The sequence below is a fragment of the Strix aluco genome, chromosome 3 (genome assembly GCF_031877795.1).
Source record: "Strix aluco isolate bStrAlu1 chromosome 3, bStrAlu1.hap1, whole genome shotgun sequence".
Classification (NCBI taxonomy): Eukaryota; Metazoa; Chordata; class Aves; order Strigiformes; family Strigidae; genus Strix; species Strix aluco.
Window position 1 is genome coordinate 98,808,724 of NC_133933.1, and position 21,163 is coordinate 98,829,886.

At 35.7% G+C, this 21,163-nt stretch overlaps 1 protein-coding gene across 31 annotated transcripts in view; it reads right to left on the reverse strand.

Moving 5' to 3' along the window:
- RIMS1 (regulating synaptic membrane exocytosis 1) overlaps positions 1 to 21,163 on the reverse strand; it is a 352,499-nt gene that overhangs the window by 91,689 nt on the left and 239,647 nt on the right. For 8 of the 31 annotated variants that reach the window (XM_074819780.1, XM_074819776.1, XM_074819779.1 and 5 more), the window contains 2 exons: positions 12,627 to 12,698; positions 6,819 to 6,931 (listed from right to left, as the gene is read on the reverse strand). The exons of 1 other annotated variant lie outside the window; for it this stretch is intronic. In XM_074819780.1, coding sequence (XP_074675881.1) covers positions 6,819 to 6,931; positions 12,627 to 12,698 — 185 coding nt within the window. Of the gene's footprint in view, positions 1 to 1,213; positions 1,244 to 6,818; positions 6,932 to 8,269; positions 8,453 to 12,626; positions 12,699 to 15,001; positions 15,080 to 20,525; positions 20,610 to 21,163 lie in introns of all 31 variants that reach the window. 22 more of the 31 variants (XM_074819778.1, XM_074819781.1, XM_074819777.1 and 19 more) reach the window with 7 other exon arrangements.

Consider the following 21,163-nt stretch of genomic DNA (forward strand, 5'->3'; position numbering starts at 1 on the left):
AGCAAAAATGACAGAAATAATTTGTAAAATCAATGATTCTTAGCACTTGCTTAAGACATTTCATAGCACATTCTTAACACTGCCAAATAACCTGTAATTGCTAATACCTAAATTAAATATAATTTCTTTTTCATTTTTTTTTAACATTATCATGAAAGCATACTCCCAAGTACTGGAGTGGGTGTTGGAATTTGTAGCTAGTGGAACAGCTGCTGTATTTTTACTTAAGCAAGTATGAATGTGTCAGTGGGATTCATCCTTTCAGAAAGTAAGAAAGTTGTAGGAGATACTCCGATTCAAGTTCAATTCGCAGTTTGGCTTTGACCCATCAAAGCCTGTACTCAGACCAGAATTTCCCAAGATCTGCAGGACTCAGGACTAAAGGTCAGAAAAGGTTAATTTGTGCTATTAGTGCTTACACAGCATAGTATTTTGCTGTTAACATTAAAAGGGATTAATTTTTAAAATTTTTTCTCTCCAACCTTCATTCTGATTTTGAGATAACTTCTACTTTCAGCAAAAAGAAAAAAAAATAGGACTTCTCTGCAACGCTGCCTCAGTAGGGACATGACAGATTACACTTTTCACTTTGTCGGACAGCCTTAGATACCTCTTGTTTGAGCTCACTGACTCACTGGTATCAGCACTGACATGGAGAATTCATAGGAGGTAAGCATGGTATGTTTGCCCCTAGAAATCTGCCCTATAACATGACTATCTTTCTGAGTGTCATGGGCTTGTCATGCAAATAAAACACAGCTCATTCTTCAGAATCTCTCTGCATACGAAGGACAGTTTCTGGCCATCATGACCTGCAACTATTCCTAAGCCCAGACCTATGAACATCCTTCACAGATGTCAAGAGCCATGACTTCATCATTATAAACAGGTGCTGTGCGGAGCTCAAGAGCTTAGGTAAAATCTTAGTCTTTCAGTGAACTTTAACTCAAGTGAGCAGCTTCTGAGCCATGTGAAATACCATGACTACTCCTGTTAAATCCAGTATATTGCATTTCAATAGGAAAATTAGAAATCACAAGAGAAACCATATTCAGATTCTGAAGAGGGGCATCAGATAGACAGCATATATATATTTGAGAAACAACCTTCTTTCTTGTTAACTAAATACTATATACTGACATGGAATATACTGAAGGAAAAAGCCAGTATAAACAGTTGCCAAACATTTATAAAAAATTATGTAAATATTTACCTTTTGTGGAAGAGTTAAAAGTCTCTTGCTCTTCAATGAATTAAATGCACGGAATGATGGAAACAGAAAAAGAAATCAGCAAATTTGAAGTTAGATAAAGAAATGTGTTACATGTGACAATGGCATGTACAGTAGGCAGTACTCCAGCATATGTAAAAGTAATGTCAAAAATTAAAATGATAAACCATGACAAATAATAAAGCCTATGACTTTTTCTTTAAAATTAACAGGAACAATGAAGTTACTGAGAACCAGATTGTGGACTCGTTAAGTATTCCGCTCGAGCAGTATTGTCATAACCAAATTTATGAATGACATCAAAATCTTAAATTTGCTTTAAGTATCACTCTCACTCCTGAACCACGTAGCCCTGTTTTAGTTTATGAAGCCTTTTCCACAATAATTAGTGTTACAAATATGTTTTCTATTAACTGAAATCTATAATACTCAATAACCACTGGACTATTGAAAATTGGTCTTTAAGGAAAACATAAAAGATCATGGGGCTTGAACTCATTTGCAAGAGTTAGCAATGCTGAGAAAAAATACTCTCCAGCGTGAGTAAAGATTCCACAAGCTGCCTCAAAATATGCAGTGCCACCTAATAATTTTAAAATAAAACCAGAAATATGAAGACAAAACAAACAACTCTAAAAGACTAAAATCTAAAATTGAAATTATTTATTCTTTTTCTTCTGCCACTCAAGTTTTACACTGATGGATCTGAAAAAAGGTTTTAACTGAAAGGGTTTGATCTTTTACAATTACTCAAGCCATATTCTCACTGCAATGACATTTCAGTGATCAGGTACATATACACAGAACTGTTTTCACTAGCTATTAATTTCTTTTAGGATCTTAAGTTGGTTAAATATAAAAAGATATTTGCAACTCAAGTGTGTTCTTTGACAAAAGACTGATTTTATGCACAAAATTCTGATTCTTATTTGTTAAAAGGAAACACTGGACATCAAAACACTTCATTCCTCTATGATGTGACTACCATTAAAGACTTGTACATATTACACACATTAACTTTATATAAATAATCCCCATTCAGTACCAGTAGAGTCTTCAACGTAACTTTCCCTCATGAAACAGCCAGCACACACACATGCACGCATACACTTCACCCTGCACACAGACTATGTACGAAACTTATGCAGCTTTTTCTAACATGAGATAATGTACAGCAATACTTAATGCTGGTCACACTTTTGCTTTTCTAAAGGTCACTGCACAAAGCCTCCTGCTGTAAACAGATGCCACTGGAAACTCACACAACCACACTAGTTCAGTTACATTTACAGGTGTTCTTTACATGTAAATATACTGCTGATTATCACAAACCTTACTCTCATTATAGGACGTCTGAAACATGAAACCACATTGTTGAAGCTATGAGAAAGAAATCATGCTGTGAAGAGCCAAATAGAAGCAGATACAGGGAGAAAGACCTGTTTTGCATGAATTAGCTCTTAAAGATCATTTCTATACTACAAACCACCATTGCACATTCATCTTGCTGGTTCATAAATTTCAATTTTACATAATATGTTTTTTCTTATTTACTTGCTAGATTTCATAGTATTATCCCTAATATTATCTCCTGCAGCTACAAAGGAGTGTAGAAAAATGCTACAGATCTTCAGGCTGTATTCATTTCCTTGATCAATACAATGATTAACCATTATACAAGAGTGTAGAGATCCACCCTCAAATACTACTGAAGCAAGAATTCCTGTGATGTTTGATAGCTGCAATGATAGAGGACGGACTCAGTAAAGATCACAGAAATATACTTTATACAAAGATATAATTTAAAAACCATGCAACTACATAAAAAGTTGTTATAGAAACAGCTGAAAAACAAAGTCAATGCAAAATCCCCACCTCTCTTAATGATTTGCACAGTTCCACTCAAACATGATGCAAATAAAAAAAACACCAATGTAAATCTCTTACAGCTTGGCACAGGATGACATACTGAGAGCACACTGTTGTCCTTACCATGGCTTAGAATTTCACTGCTTTAGTCACTGAGCCAAAACATCTTCATATTATTAGTTCCTTTTATAAAATTATCAGTTAAAACAAAGAAATAAAAATCACTTAAGTAGTGTAAGTTAGGGTAATGACTACCAAATCATGACTTTTTGAAAACACACACACACACACACACACACACACACTTATACCAGGCTAACTTTCAATATTGAAGCATCTCAAGACCTTTAAGTGCAATAACATTCCAGTGTGTCTTGCACTCTAGGAAATACTGCTGACAGGGTTGCAAAGGAAAGAAATACAGCCATGTCTTCCCTGAATATCACTGGGATTACAATAAAGATCACATTGTCTAAAAATTACAGAAGCCTACAATCTTAACTGTAACCACTTTAAAATGTCAGTGTGTACTGGAGTTGCTAAAAATGTTTAGTTAGAACTGTTCCAAGTGAAAATAACTACCTCCTTCCCCGACGCCAAAACTAGGCAAAGCTGCTATCCCCTTTAGAACATAATCACCAAGAAGCCTTTTTTTTTAATTTACTAGTGTGCATAATTATGCTGGTTGGAGGTTTTAGTCCTTAAATGGGACTTTTCCCTCTACTTTTAAGATTTTTTTCCTCTCTTCCTGATCAGTAGTACCAACCCCAATTCTGTAATGGAATAGGGACCACTACTTTGGCCTTTGTAAGAACTACTTCTAAGAGATTTTCTTTTAATAAAGTGTGTCTACTAATAAGGACCTTTTAAAACTACCTTATTTTCTCACAGGCTGACTTTTTATGATTCTCAAACTGCCCACCACAGCAGTAACCAAGACAACATCATCTGGCAGAGATAGGGAAACAGCTGGATTTTTAGTTCTAAACTTGACAATGACAAAATGTTCAAGATGCAACATCAGTCCTAGAAGAAGTCTTATTAGCACGGATATGATCATTTACAACTCAGAGCTAAAGATTAGAGATTAAGAGTTAAAACATCACTGTTTCTCAAGATGAAAACCACTACCAGTCTCTTGCTCCTTCATTAACACTCATTTTTTCCATAATGAGAGCTTTAAAGAGTAATAAAATTACTTTACTGGATTCTTCTATGTCTCCTGAATATGCAAAGAGCAAACAAAATGCCCACTCTAAATATACAGACATTCAGTTGTTTTACAGCAATCACTGTGATTTGTAAAACATACACAGATTCATAGATGTACGTATTTAGCTGTGTATTCAACCCTCCTGACACAACAGAATTTGTATTGAGCGTAAAGAAGTACTTTACTATAAAAATGATACCTTATGGTGTATCATACAGGATTTGCTTGAAACACAGGATGTCAATTCTGACCACCAAAAAGTAGCTTTATTTATAAATGAAGAAAATGCATTTTGAAATGCTCCCTATAACATTTGTATGTTGCACTAGATTTTGACATCATCTACATCCACGGTGACTGAATTTAAATCACTAAGGACACAATTCAGTTCCAAGTACAGTTAATGGAAATCTTTCACACACCTCAATATGCTTTGGATTCAATCCTACCTTAGAGTCAGATCACTTCTGGTCACTCCATTTGACCCTGATACTCATTTGACAGGAATTAAAGAGGTGAAACTGGTATTAAAATTTGATACTGCAAATCAGAGCAAATAGCCTCACTGAATTTAATTTCTTACATTAGTATAAAGTTTATATATTCTATCATATTTATTTCAGAAGATACTGACAAAACCATTTAAAAATTTTTTATAAAATCTACTCAATTTAGCACTTCTCTGCAAATATCTTGAACAAAGTATTAAACGTGGGTAAAATCAGAAAACCTCCCCTTCAAAAGGAAAGCCAGTCACTTCAACAAAACAAAAGTACTATGTAGAGAAGAAAATCTTTAGCCTTCAACTCCATATGCCGTAATACAGCCATATTGACACAGGCAGTATGATATATCAACAACAAAGTAAACAGTATGTCGCATCCTACTTGTACATTTTACACATAAGACGCAAGCATATCAACCACAAGTGTAACTAAGAGTTCAGTGAAACAGCATTAATTTACAGGTGTTCATGATATTAACTTCCTAAACCTAGAGTAGCTTTAGCTTTCTGCTCAACTTTCACTTTTTCTTTCCTCTTCTGTATACATCCCAGCTAATCATTTTCATGATAAGTTCTACATTCATTTCCAATGTCTTTAACAAAATATAAACTAGTATTTTATTCTCAACACACCAGTTATCAAGAACAGCAGAAAGATGATAGATAAATATCCAAAGGAAAGACAACTTTAAATTAAAAGCTGATTCATCATTATATATTGTACCAAGTTCTGAATTACAGAAGAAACATGAAAGAAATTTGAAATTCATTAATTACTTATTACATTTCCCTAAAAAGCTCTCAATTTACTAATATGCAGAAATAGAAGCTCTAAATGTAGTTTGTAACTAGTTTATAATCCAGACAGTCCTAGATTCACTACAAAACAAAACGAGGACTCGAATTTAAGTTTAAAATTAATAAAACCCACTTCAATTAGTATATTAATCATTCAGAATAAACACACGTATAAAACAAGAATACATTTTTATATGTGTTAATTGACAGTGTAGTATGCCATCACAGCTCAAAGCCATAAAATTAAAGTAAGCTGATTGCATGTTAATGTAAACCATCATACAAAAAACTCCTAGGGTAATCTACCATGATAAGAAGGTTATGGTCAGCAACGTTATCTGTTCAAGAGAGTGGTTTGCCAACTGTTCTATAAAGCACCACAACATTTCATCCTAGAAGCATTTCTTTAATTTCCATGTAGAAGAAAACTTTGCGGTACATAGGAATCTCAGTTGTTGCATGTAGTCAATGAGAAAATAGGCTTTTTAAACACGGAAGAAAACCTGAATGTGCAAATATTATCCATTATGCTATTTCATTTTACCATAATAGTGTACACTCTGTGTGCAGTACATTGCTAGAAAAGGAAACAGCAATATTCATACTTATTTGATATTTGTATGTAAAAAACATCTTCCACAACCATTAGGTCTATATTGTCTTTTTCAGAAAAGAGCAGCACTCTTTGCCTGATCAGTTTATTCTTAAGAAAGAAAGAGCTGATGACCTATGCTTTCACATTTCCCATGGCGATTATTTTTATTCTTTACTCACTGAACTATGAACTCCAGAAGAAAACCAGATTTGTGATATTATTAATCTATGTTAATAGTTAACAACAATTAATATACACCACAAAATAAGAAATTAGTAAGACTGTCAAAATATTGTCAAAATCTTTGCCCCTGAATTCTTTAGCTGAATACAAACTAGATATGTGTAGGAAACTACCACAACTCTAATAGAAATTTTAAAGTAGACAAACATAAAAGGGTACTAGAATATTAAGGCAATTAAACCATGCGTAATAGTCCATCAGTCATACTCTACAGGATTTCCCAGACTACAGATATGCCTTCATTCTCTTCTATTGCTTTATTGGTAGAATTATAGCATTGAACACATATTATGAAAGTAGACTTTAAGTAAAGAAAGGTAAAAAATCAAAGAGTTTGAGCTATCATAAGCTCATTATTTGATACCTTGCTCTATACTGCCACTTCTTACTGGAACTTGTGGTAGCTGTCTTCCCCTGCGACTGCTGAAGGATGTGTCTGCAGGAGGAGACTGTGTCGGACTTCCTTGTTGATGTATTCTGCAAATGAAATTAAGATAAGAGTAAAATAACCCAAATGAAGAGAACGTTTATATTCTGAATTTTAAACAAATATTAAGTTGCATATATTGAAGATGGGTTTGAAGAAGCTTGCATTTGGTGTGTGCCATATGCGCATACTCAGGTCTAGATACCTAGTTAACTTACAAGGCCTCAACTGATTTCTCTAACTACCTTCAACTAAGGGCAAATGTTTTCCTTTGTTTTCTTAGGGTTCTTTTGTAAAGTATTAGTCAAAAACCACTGAACGAAAAGCAGTTTTCTAAGAACCATTCATGATTATGACTCACAATTTATATATGTTCTCCTGCACTGGTACAAGGGCAATACAAAATGCTACCTCTATATTTTATTAACTTTTGTATTCACTTTGTGCTGATGCAATAATTGCACAAGGCCACAGAGAAATGGACAGCAGGTATCTATTCCCATGGGATAATGTGTTGTTTTTCCCTGAACTCAGAGAAGGAATAAGACCTTTAACTTGGTATTGGAGGGGTGCTGTGTGTGAGTGTGTGCTAAGAACATACAAGATTTTTAATAGTTCCACCTACGTAAATATCCTAAATCCCTTTGGCTGAATTCTAGCTAGCACTATTTCAGAGCACCTTAGCTACTTGATCTCTCATATATAAAGCAGCATCTGAATGTAACACATCAAACACCTTTGGAACGCTGGTAAATCGGCATTTAAAGTAAGTAGGGCCACCTCTAATAACTAGGGAAAAAGTTCAAGAAAGTAAAACAAAGATGAGAAGAAGCAGACCACTGAGAGGGAGAGCTTACTACTAAATGCCTTTGCCAGTTACAGTAATACCACACTCACTAGAGTGGATAAGCACTGTTTATCTACTACACTAAGGTTGCAAGTAGATAATTTGCAATTTTAAGTAGCACATTTGTGCAAGTTCAAAATACTGTTGGCTTTCACACTACATAGATCAACTGACTTTCTCTTAGCCTGTAAGATCAGAGTTAGCTGTGTGAACAGCACATGATTTCCTGCGCAGTGTTTAAGAAAAATACTTTAATAATTTTCATATGGATACAGAACAAAACACAACAATGGAAGGACAAAACACAGCTAATTTTTTACTCTTACATTGCATAACTATTTAAGTTCAACAGCAAGAAGTACCATCTGGATGGTGAAGATAGGTGGCATAAAGGATATGGAAGAAGTGTAAATACCATGAAGAGAGGATAATCTACAGTGCCAGAATGAGTGAACGCACCATGTATGCTCAGGAAAGTACAACACCACACTGACACCTGGGAGGCAGAACATGAAAGCTGTGCTGTACACATAGTAGCAACCTTGTCAGAAGTGGAGAAGGTGGCGCCGACCCTCCGGGCGCTAGGTGATGTACAGAGCATAAGGGTCTGATACTAGAGTGCTCACTCGACCTTGAGCGAGCGTGATGTTTTCCCCTAATGACTGGCTGTTCAGTTGTTCGTGGGGTTGGAAGTCCCCTTCTAGAAAGACATGGTAGCAGACCCCTAAAACATCAGGGCCAAAAAGAAACTGTTCAGTTGTTAGCTCCAGGCACACCTTCCCATGCCCCCCTCCATCAAAGAACATTACAAATCGTGGCTGCAGGACCAGGGCTGACATTTCAGATCAGAGTTATTAATTCTGAATGCAAATCCATTTTCAAAATGACAAACTGCAGAACACTCACCACTGCAGATACACATGACCCTAATTGTGGAACTGTTGAACTGCACTGCATAGAGAGGACAGTTGGCCAAAAACGCTAGCTGCAGCTTAAACACAGCAAACACAAGCTAACAACACATATGACATAAGTACTAGCACAGGCTAGGCTATGAATACCTAATTTTACCACAAAGCATTTCTGTTTCTAAAACATACCTTTTATCTTTATTAAAAATATTAACTGGATTTCAATTAGTGTCCTAAAAAAGGACAACATGTAAGTACATACATAATTCTTAGTTTCCTTGGGAGTTTGAAATAAGGACTCTCTTTAAGTATCTTTCAGCTGTAATACCAGAAATACAGTTCTGAAGGAACTCTAATGAAAATACAATTAAAATATGCAGTAAAATGATCAAACATGTTAGTATAATAAAGCATAATTATTAGTAGTTTAATAATTGCATACACTGCAAGTGTAAGATAACCTGAAACATTTCAAGTTTGGAGAGTGTCAAAGTATTCTAAGTGTGCCTTTTTACTCTTCCTTGGTTTCCCAACAGTGCAGCGTTTTGTAAATGGTACTACTGTATCTGCTGTTATCTCAGAGATTTCAATTTCCTGTGACATCCTTTCATTGTGTTTGTTGGGTTTTTTTTATTTCTTCAGACTTATGAAGTCTTCCTTCACACACCCAGCACAACTTTCCCACAAGATACAGTCAAAATAACCAAGGGACTGTCTATATGACTATCATACACTGTAAAGTCATCCTAAAAAAAGTATGTATGAGATAACATGCAGATGCCTACCCAGGATAACAAACAGGTTTTGTTTCAAAGCCATTTCATCAGTAATAGTTTAGTGGAAGTCCAGCCACAATGCAACAAACCCAGGATTCTGTTGCCCTTGCTATATTCTCTCTCAAACCCTAACTCTTCTTTAGCTTAACTCCTGGTTTGCCCTGGTGATAACCGTAACATTCTTGCAGAGACTGATTCCCCTGATTCTAAAAGATGCTTACAATAATGAAGATGAGCTGAGTTCTGAAAATGCCTGCTTCTCCATGCTGTCTATAAAAGTAATTCATGTCAACTATTGCATGTAACCAGCTTTTAAGCATCTGTTTTATCAGATGTTTAAAACATCATAACCCATAAGGTAAATATGGATCCCACTCTGCCAGAAAGTGCTTGCTTGCTTATACTATGAATGAATGCTCCAATTAAATAAACTCCTCATGTTTGCAGTTCTGATTTTCCTCATTTTAGAGGCTAAATATCCTGGAATTTACCTTGAGAGCCCAGTGAAGCACTAGGAGAGTCTGTCCTGCCATTACAGAACAGACACTTTACCTGAGATTCAGAAACTTACCTCCTGCTCTTTCAGTAATACCCTTTTTACAGAACTGTTCCCTTCCATGAGAGAAAGATAGAGGATCTGCTTAACTAAAATGAGACAAATCAGACTTAAGACTTGCATTATCTGGGGTATTACATTGAGACAAATATGCTACTTGGGGTGCAAATGAAAATAGAGCTAAAAGGGAACTGGAGAAAAACTAAAATGTAGTTAAAGACCTGTTGACCTAGGAGAAAGATCAGTTGCTGAAAGGAAGAAGTCTGCAAATTGCTGATCAGGAGAATGAGACAAAAAGGAACAAGCATGGGAGACAAAAGCTAGTGTATGACTGAGGAAACGAGACAGAAGTGAGATAAGAACTATGGAGAGGAGAGGAATTTGGGAGAGAAATGATACCTGGTGAGCAATGAGACTGCAACGAGCACATATGTGTGTATCTCATCTACTGGTTCCTCACAGAGGAAATTAACGCTGCAAGCAGCAAACCTATTAATTCAATTGGCAATGGTCTACAGGGAATCCTACAGGTTCCAACTCTGCCTGCACACAAGAAAACTCAAATTCCTTTCTCCCCAGACTGATGCCTCAATGGCACGTGCTAAGTAAAATATGCTGCCACTTACAGAACTATAAAGAAAAATGAAAAATAAGAGAGCATTGCCAATCCAGTGCACCCCTGGCACAGGGTCCTATGTAAAATATAGCAAGTACAGTTAAAGACCATATGTATCATAACATATATGACAGGTAACCTCAACTCTGGCATTTCTGGGGTGATCAGTTAGGGCTGCAAGAAAATATTTTAAGACTGGGATGAACCAACTTTTACCACAGTTTTGCTCATTCATACAAGCACAGAAAATGTTTGATTTTCATGTAATCAGTTTTACTCCTTCAGAAGAGTTTACTCAATCCCATCTTCGAGGCTTATCTCATTGAATTAAGAGAACTCTTAGGCTCTGCAAACTATCCTGAAAAGGTTTGCTTTTTCCCTTTTATGTACATTTCCTAAGCTATCACAGTAATACAGAACTCAATCTTACATAGCATGTTGAAAGGCTTTATAGGGAAGCTGACAGCATGCTGATATCTTATTCCAGTAATCTGCTTAGTTAGTAGTAGACAAAACCTGCAAATTGCAAAATAAAGACCAGATCTAAACCAGAAATGGATATCTGAGGAAGAAGTAGTCTTGAATTATATTTGCCATTTGACAAAAAAATTAATTGTATGTCCTATTATCAAAACTTTCTGGTATTAGTGCAACATTATACCTATGATGAAATACTAAACTACAGCACTCAGACCTATTTAGACATTTCTGTCTCACATCTAATAGCAGTGAATCATTTTGTGGAAAGAGAAACCTACACCATGTGTCATGGAGATACAAAAAGAAGAAACATAATTCATGTTTCCCTATGGTCTTGTTGCACTGGGTTCATCGCTGAACGGTTATCAAGAATTCTGAGCCTCTTGGACCTCGGCCCCAGAGGCTCCCCTTACTCTTCAGAAGTTAGAAAAAAATGGGGCAAAAATGGCTTTAGTGATCTCAATAGCAAAACTGTCCCTGGTTTAAACACAGCAATGATTCCAGCCATCATCTAGGCAATTTCTCTGGTCTAAATTGAAAAAGCAACTGGACTGTTGTGACAAGAGAACCATCAAAACCAAGAAAAATGTAACCATTGCTTTTGGATCAGAAACAACAATCTGGGACTTGAACCAGTAAAATAAAATAAAAGCTCTGAAGTTTTGCTACATAATGTGCATTTTCATTAAAAATAAAAATGTGTCTGAGTTGTTCATGGAAGTTTTTCAACCCTCACAATATAAACAGATGTACATTTCTCCTCTGCTAATCAAAATAGCATAAATCTGTTTCTGACAAAGGCAGGTTCTTACCCCTCCTCGCTGCTTTTATTTCAACCAATACACAGGGTTTAAAACTTAACTAGATGTACTTATGATTTAGTATATATCTTTATTTTTTTCACTCTTTCTTAAGAATTTGAATACATAATCCTATACTACTGTAGCATCAAAGCTAAAAGTTACAATGATAATACAAGTACAGGAAAATTCAATTAATACAATGGTTAAAATCTCAGTGTTTATATTAACTTTATGTGATGATAGATTATAATATAAAAATATGTGTAGACAATTCTATAAAGTGAAATTAGTTTGAACAGAGACATCTTGAATTATTAATCTGTTAATATATTTTTTTCATCCTCAAAGTAACTGTAAAATAGATGAGTTTTGTTGGAAAAAGAACAGTGGTAAGGCACAGAAAAGGTTTAGTCCCACACTAATGAAATATGCTACGCATTTCCAAATTTCATCTTATAGAGATCAAGATAGTGGCAATGGGTCTCAGATTTTGGCTCATAAAACGGATGGACTGCTAGTCTTTACCATTGAGTTTATCTGCAATGATGGAAAATGCCAGAAAAATTCCATATGTATGCAACACAACAAGCAGTGCTAATAATATAGATAAAAAGTAAATAATATGGTAAATTACAACAACGTAGCTTTTGGTATGGTCACAGATGTTCTACTTTAAAAGTTGTATTAGAGGTATATTCCAAAACCTGGAATCAGATTGATAATAAGAGATGTTTACTCATCGATCAGCAATCCTACCTTTCTGTTTCAGTTGCGGAGCCTTTCCTAGTTTGTTTTTGGCTGCTATATCTTTCCACTTTTCTGGACTGCCTGTGAAATGACATGTCAGAAAATAAATAAACAAAGAAAAGAACACAGAAATATGAAGATTATTTATTAATGTATTATAAAGGTAATAACTGAAATGGTTGACAGATGAAAAAGTGACAACTATCGTCATGTACAGGCTGGTGAACTCAAGGTTTAAGACACATTGCACTGGTTAGGTTTGTTTGAGGCTGATGGTGTGAAAGTTATGAGGTACCAAAACAGGAGAGATAACATTGATCCTGTCTGAACCTGCAGCTAGATCGCATTTCACAGTCTGTATTTGATTCGAAACAATGCCTCCTCATAGGCCTTCTAGTCATCTCTTAACAACATGAATAACAAATGCAGAGTAGACAGCAGGAAAAAATGTTGCAGAAAGGACCAGAAAATACTATTCAAATGTAAACTTTAAAAATGGCTTTTAAATCTAAGTTTCAAAAGCAAAACAAATACTGTATCGTATCAAATTTAAATAATGCTGTCACTATATTAATAAAAACTTGTCTTTTCAAAAATCTCATTGTTTTAAAACTTGTTGAAGTTTTTTAGAAACAGTTTAAAACAATTCTATTTTTTTCTAGTCAACAGAAGTAAGTTAGAAGTTTATTTCATTCCTTCACTCCTTTCCTACATAAATCTTTTACAGAATTCATCTGACATTTGGACAGTGAGCCACTAGCTACCTCTGACAATCTAAGCATTTACCTTGATAGTAAATAAGAACAATGAACAGTAATATGAGTCAATAAACGTAAGAATGAAAGTAAAGCATGTTTCACCATTATGACCCAGGACTATAAATGTACTATGAAAATCTCTGCAAGTCTTGTGTGTTCCAAAATTCTCTTTTCTATCCATAGTAATGTGATCATTTACAAATTAGGATTTACAATTTTAAACCTCTGATAATAATTAATATATATATTTTTAGAATAAAAAGTACATACAGTATTTCAGGAGTGGTCAAAAACTGGTAGTGATCATTATTCATTGATAGACCAGAAATGTTGACAAATCCTAACTTCCACCTTACACTGGTGCAAGAAACATGTACAGGAGCTTGCAACAATATAATCAATGTCATATATTAAGCTATAAAAGAATTACTGTAGGCAAAACAAATAGATAAAATAATACTCAAAAAAATTTATTTCCCCTTTAAACCTTTGTGGTTATAAAGAGCAACCCAGTGTCTGAACTGGAAGATACCTAAACATCTGGAACACCAAATTATACACAACGAATATAATCACCGTGAATTTTCATGATTTGTACCCACTGCAATATTTGATGAGCATTATATTGCGACGCAGTATGCTCCACAACAAAGAAAATACTGCAGCAAAATACAAACTGCTTTTTGCATGAGCAGAGGTCATTACCTGATGCTTTCTGGGTTTGAAAAGAATGTATTCTCTTACCAAAAAATATCTCGGATTAAAAATTAAAATCCCCTTTGTCCTCAAACTGTTTCTCCACATTTATTTTTTGCATATTCTCATTACTTTTTAATTTTTTCTCTACCAGGACAAATACAAGGTGGATACACAGGGAAACACATATTAAATGCTGCAGCTTTACTTAAAACCTAAGGTTAGCAAAGCATTTAAAGCTGTGGTTAGATCCACCGAATGCAGCAGCATTATCACTCGAATGATGTCATTATCTTCATTTTCTGTTTGGTTGGTTATGGGGCTTATTTTTCTCTTACCGTATATGTCACTTGCTTAGGCTGTGACATTATGTACAGTGGAGAAAAAGAGCACATAGTGACTACTCTTTGCAGGATGGAAAAGCTAAGAGTAGGACAGGCTTTCCTGTGAAAAGCAACAAAGTAATATACAGCTGAATATACTTATTTCTCTGCTCTCTATGCTGTCCTTACAAACAGCACACATTAGAAATACATTTAAACTCACAATTTCCTTTCTATTTTCTTCCTCTAGCTAAGATAATGCTGTATACAATTCCATATAGCTCAACAGCCTACTACGGCACTTGCAGTTCTGGCTCAGCTTGAGCACACTGTGGGCACTGGCAGGTACATATTTACAGGTAGGCATCCTTTCATGCCCATATATAATGTATGAAGAGTGTGCTGGGGATAAGAACACTCATGTCATACTCAAATTTACCTCTTAAATGTACTTTATAGGGGACTAAATATTATCTATGAACAACATGCATATATGTACTTATACATAAAAAAAGAAAAAAACATATTTGAAAGTATTATGGAGAGCATATGAAGAATAACCAGTACCTCATTTACTTGGAACTATGATTTAGGTAAATAAGGATACCTCTGTGCTGCTCCAGGTTTAGCACTTAGGTGGTCTACACTGTCCTGTTTTGGAATGCAAGACTCCAGCGTCCTTGTTCTTCACAAAATTTGGAAACATGGATGTGAATTTGGACAGAATGAGCAGAAACAGAGAGATGGTCACATGCAGTGAAGGTGGAGACATGCAGTCAAATATATAAACCAAAAGCATTAAGGCACTGTCTGCTGAGAAAGGCTGTATTTCTCATTTTCTATTCTGATTTAATCCATACACTTTAAGGAAATGTTAAAATTTTTAGACATAATATTAACAATCTAAAATGCAATAAAGTAAAGAATGAAAGCCACAACAATATTTTTAAAAACATTTATACTCTACAAGTTGAATGGCAACACTGTGGCTTAACAGCTGCCATTATCCTTCTTGAGAATTAATCTACAGTATTGTTCATCAGAACAATATATAAACCTATACAGAACATCTTCCCTTGGGAATTTGAAAAATGTGTATTTTGTCATTGTACTGTGAAATTCTCCTGAAATGCAAGTAGATTTCATAATTTCATATATTTTGATTAAAACTTTATATTCTGTTGCCAACAGTCTGCTACAGAAATAATTAACAGATCAATACCAAAGCAGAATAACTGACTCAGCTTTTTAAAAAAATTCAATAAAGTTCACAATATTTCTTAATATCTATATTACTTTCATTTCTGCTGAAGCTGTGTAAGAACCTCAGAATTTGTTCACAGCTTTCAATTTGGCATAAATATTATTGGCTTGTTGGTTTATTATTAGTTTTTTATGGAATATATGGTAAAAAAAAAATTTCTTGATAAGGTGTATCAATGTAAGATTTTCTTCAAATATCAAATTTTACTTCTAATGAGAAAACTCAGCAAAATTTGCTGTCCACTAATAACCTAGGGTATGTAATAAATTTGCATCTATACCTCCATTAGGGTGAGGAAATGCTAAAATTTCTCTTTAAGGTCATAGATCTACCAACTGTCACACGAAATCAGTGACAGTAAGGCCTTGTTATGTATATAAACAAGCACTATATATTACTTTATATACAGAGAAGCTATTCACAGGTCACATTCCAAAGACCCATGTGTCTCAAAATACTTATCACTGTTGAGTGTAAACAAAATTATAATATTCCTATCAAAATTAAAAATTACTATTTCTAAAGTGATAAAATAACATTTTTATAAAATTCAGTGTATAACATTTTAAATTATTTATTACTGGCTTGTACAAGAGACCTCAGTGGTTTGCAGTGAGTTTGTTCATTTATGTAGCCTCAAAGCCATCAAGAATGTCATGTTCAATACTTCCTGATTTCTCCTGAAGATGTCTGAAAGCCTGGATCTACATAGTATGTGAGCTGGGAGGTCACAACTCTGAAGGCTTGTTAGCTTCTCACACTCATTCCTAGCACTTCAATTCATGTCTTGCAAAACTGCCTCCCTGATCAAGTCACACAGTGTTTCTGGAAAGATGACAAAGAATCATCCAGGCCAAATCAGTCTGGCACTGGCAGTGCACAGCACACCTCAAGTTCTCTGAGAAAGTACCAGAAGGGTACTTGCTCTACAGCTGGCTTCAGGATGACTCCTGGACAAGCATTCTTACAGACGCACATACTGGATGAGGGAAAAGCTGTGGATATTGTCTACCTGGATTTTCGAAAAGCATTTGACACAGTTCCCCATAGAATTCTCATAGAAAAACTGGCTGCCCATGGCCTGGATGAGCGAACGGTCTGATGGATCAAGCACTGGCTGGATGGACGGTCCCAGAGAGTGGTGGTCAATGGAGCTAAATCCAGCTGGCAGCCGGTCACAAGTGGTGTTCCTCGGGGCTCGGCGTTGGGACCATTTCTGTTCAACATCTTTATTGATGATCTTCATAAGGACATAGAGTGTATTATCAGTAAGTTCACAGATGACACCAAGTTAAGCGGGAGTGTCGATCTGCATGAAGATAGGGAGGCACTACAGAGAGACTTGGATAGATTGGATCGGTGGGCCAATGTTAACGGGATGAGGTTCAAGAAGGCCAAGTGCCAGGTCCTGCACTTGGGCCACAACAACCCCATGCATCGCTACAGGCTTGGGGAGGTGTGGCTGGAGAGCTGTCTGGAAGAGAAGGATCTGGGGGTTCTAACTGACAAGCAGCTGAACATGAGCCAGCAGTGTGCCCAGGTGGCCAAGAAAGCCAACGGCATCCTGGCTTGTGCTAGAAATAGTGGGACCACCAGAAGTAGGGAGGTGACAGTCCCCCTGTACTCTGCACTGGTGAGGCCACACCTGGAGTATTGTGTCCAGTTTTGGGCACCTCAATACGGGAGAGATATCGAGGTGCTGGAGCGAGTGCAGAGGAGGGCAACGAAACTGGTGAAGTGCCTGGAGAATAAATCCTATGAGGAGCGATTGAAGGAGCTGGGACTGTTCAGTTTGAGGAGGAGAAGGCTGAGGGGAGACCTCATCACTCTCTACAACTACCTGAAAGGACATTGTAGAGAGGTTGGTGCTGGTCTCTTCTCACAGGTCATTAGTGATAGAACAAGAGGGAATGGCTTTAAACTGCAACAGGGGAGGTTCAGACTGGACATTGGGAAAAAAATTTTCACAGAAAGAGTGGTCAGACAGTGGAACAGGCTGCCCAGGGAGGTGGTGGAGTCACCATCCCTGGATGTGTTTAAGGGTCGTTTAGATGAGATGTTGGGGGATATGGTGTAGGGGAGAACTTTGAGGAGTAGGGCTGATGGTTGGACTTGATGATCCCAAGGGTCTTTTCCAACCTGAATGATTCTGTGATTCTGTGATTACCGGCAAAAGCTACTTCTCTTGACTGAAAGTATATGAGGATTAATTTTTTTAAAGGCTTATTTTATCCAGTCTTGGTTATATGCTGAAATTTTATGCAGACATCTCAAAAAGAACAGTCTGAACAAAATTCCCACCTACCATTAAATGCTCAACTTTCATTCTCCTTGTTTTTATCACTTGTAATTTCACAATTTTGCAGTTCTCCAGTTTCCAGAAAGTCTTTCACTTTAGACAGACTTTTTAGTTCTAATTTCTAATCTAAAAAATGAAAAACCTCCCAGCAATGAAGCTCTCAAATTCAAATGAAAACCTATTCTTTAAAATGTCTTAAAGAAATGCATGATACTAACCAAGCACTTGTTAATTCTTAACACTGAAATAACATATAACTTATGTCTTCATCTTGTCAATGTACATCAAGGAGTCACTTTTTCTGATATGGCAAGTGAACGAACTCCAGCATAACTACAATCTTGCCAAGACCTTTACTAAAATTTATGTTATGAATCATTATCAATAAATACAATGTTGTAAAAACTGAATTTACATTATCAAAATTAGAAATAATGCATGTCATGTTTAAGAAATGTATTCAGAAATAGATCTTCTTGATTGCACCCTATATGCAGACTGGGTCAATTTGTAAGATAAATCTGGAATGTGCTCAAATGAAGAGTAAGATGACATCTGTCAAAGTCAATTAATCTGTGAAAATAAGATTTGAAAGTGGTGATAAGCAGTTAGTTAGTTACTCCTGCTGATCCATCAGACACTCATTCCCTGACACCCACTGCATCAGTTATCAAATTGATACAAGCACATTTAAAAAAACTCATCAGAATGAATGTAAACTCAAAGAGTACAGAACAAAGGTAAAGCACCTTTGATTCCCTCACCGATACTCTCTACAGACAAGGTGGGCTATTAATTTGTATTGGGCATGCAATGCAAAGACCCCAATGATCTCAGAACTTTTCTTAATCTGGGAGAAAGATCCTGGAACTGGGAGGCTGCAACCAGCCATCAGGACTGAGGTTAGCCTAAACTCCTAGGTTCATCACTGACTGCATCACTGGGACTTGGTGATCAGATTACCTGCAAGACTTCCAAGCACAACAAGGCACTGATTTCACTAAGAAAATTAGATTGCTGTTTCTCTGACTCAAAATCTTTCCTGTAACAGATTCTATATCCTACAGATGTTTCACTGTAATATGTTTGCTAACAGGTATTAGACCATTTCAGTCTTTCTCCAGAAAACTTCAGCTGACATCAAAAGGCTTACAATTCTTCATTAAGAATGGCAGTATTTAGACGAAAACCTCATTTCACTGATATGTGATGTGATTATGATTTAATTCTAATCACTTCAGATGATTTTATCAAGTGTGATTTACTGAAGTCAAAGACAGGCTTTCCATGGACTTGAAAAATGGGAAGCAGAATTACTTAAAAATGCCTAAAAGATACAAAGTACATTTGTAAACTATTAATAGGTGTTCCATCAAAGGGATGTGCTGGCAAAATTTCTAGAAATGCAGTATCTGTAAGGGGGCACAATTCTGAAATAATGTTTCATAAATTTAATTTTATAATTCATAATGCTGTCTTACTCAAATAGAAAAAGAATTGCTATCCAAACACACTTACAGTCTTCCCACATGTACTAGTGGAATACATCCAGTATCAAGCAAACAAGACAAATTACAGTACAAATATAAGTCCTGTGCACAGACTCTAGCAGAAGGTAAGCACTAGCACTACAGTAATTGAGTTTTACCCATATACCAGTCTTACAGTTTTAAGTGCAACTTCGTAAGAGTTTACACATGTATGGATTGTTTACATGAACCACCTGTATCCTGTCATTTACTGTAACACAAAAACTTGAAGCGAAAATTTTGAATTTGCATCTCAATAGAAATTATAATGTCTGCTTAAAAAAGCCCCAGATCTATCCAGAAAAAAAATCCCCCAGAAATTACTACTGCCAAAGCAATGAAATACCAAAACTAATTTGAGTAGAAAGTTCATGACAAGAAAAAAACAAACGTGCTTCTATTAATCATAGGTGGTATTCAGAATAAAAATTTATTTAAAGCACTGTGTTTTTAACCAAAACCTACCTTGCTACGAAAACCTGCTCCATGGAGACCATTCTGACTTGGACAGAATTTACGAACAGTGCCAATTTTTACATACATAAACTAGCAAGTGTTGCCAAGACTTCCAACATATCAGTTTGTGGGGTTTTTTTCCCCCTTAGGAACAGTTTGTTTAAAAAAGAAAAAAAAAAAAAACAATAAAAATAAAAATAAACACCTAGACAAGAATAGGCTCTACAACAAATATTTATCTTATTATAAAGCACCACAGTGAAAACACCACCAACATTTACATAAGCAGGTAAAAACAGACTGAAGAAGATTAACACAGATGATGTTCTACTGTATTAGACATCTTATTTCATGGCTTGTGACCATTCAGGCAAACAGAAAACTTGAAAAGACATTAATTAGTAGGTGCTTTATAACAGTTCAACAAAATGCAGAGATGATATCTGAGCTGCTGTTTTATTTTGGGCTTCTGGAGGTTTTAAGTCTCTCTCTAAGCATACGCATACTTTTAAATTTCATTATAATCCTCTGAGAGTGCAAGATGCAGTAAGCCACTTTTCAACTGGGAGGAGTTGACTAGTACCTGTCATCCTCCGGAGATGCATGCTGGATATGAATCCTGGGACTAGTAGGTCGTCTCCTCTCTAGGGAGGGGGACCATCTACCCCTGTTTGCCCGTTCAATAAAACAGGAAAAAAATAGGATATTTAGTTTGTGATAAAATTAAATATATGGGATTTGGGACTGGAAAAATACCCCAAAAAGTAATGAAAGTGTGTCATTTCATTATATTTTCTAGCAGTTTTCTAATCCCCAAGTATACTATTCTTATGGCTGCTTACTGCAGAAACAAAGATGCAGAATTTAGACTGACATAGAACTTTTACACAGTGTACCATTAAATTTTCAAATATTCGCCAATGCTAGACTATCTAAAAGCCCATCATTCTCATAGAAAGTTGTAATTCAAAACTTGAATACCTTTTCACAGACCATATGATGGTCATTTTCTGTTGCCTGCTGGCTGGTGTTTTGCTAAGCCCATCTATCATAGCTCTTTGCACTGAAAAATGCATTCTCATTAAAAATGTAGGACTATGAATTACAAGAAAAAGTCTAAGGCATAAAGTGACCCTTTTCTGGAACACAGTGAGAGATTTAAGGGTAAATTAACTAGCTACAACTCAGATACACATATTAGTGTATGAGTACTGGGGTATT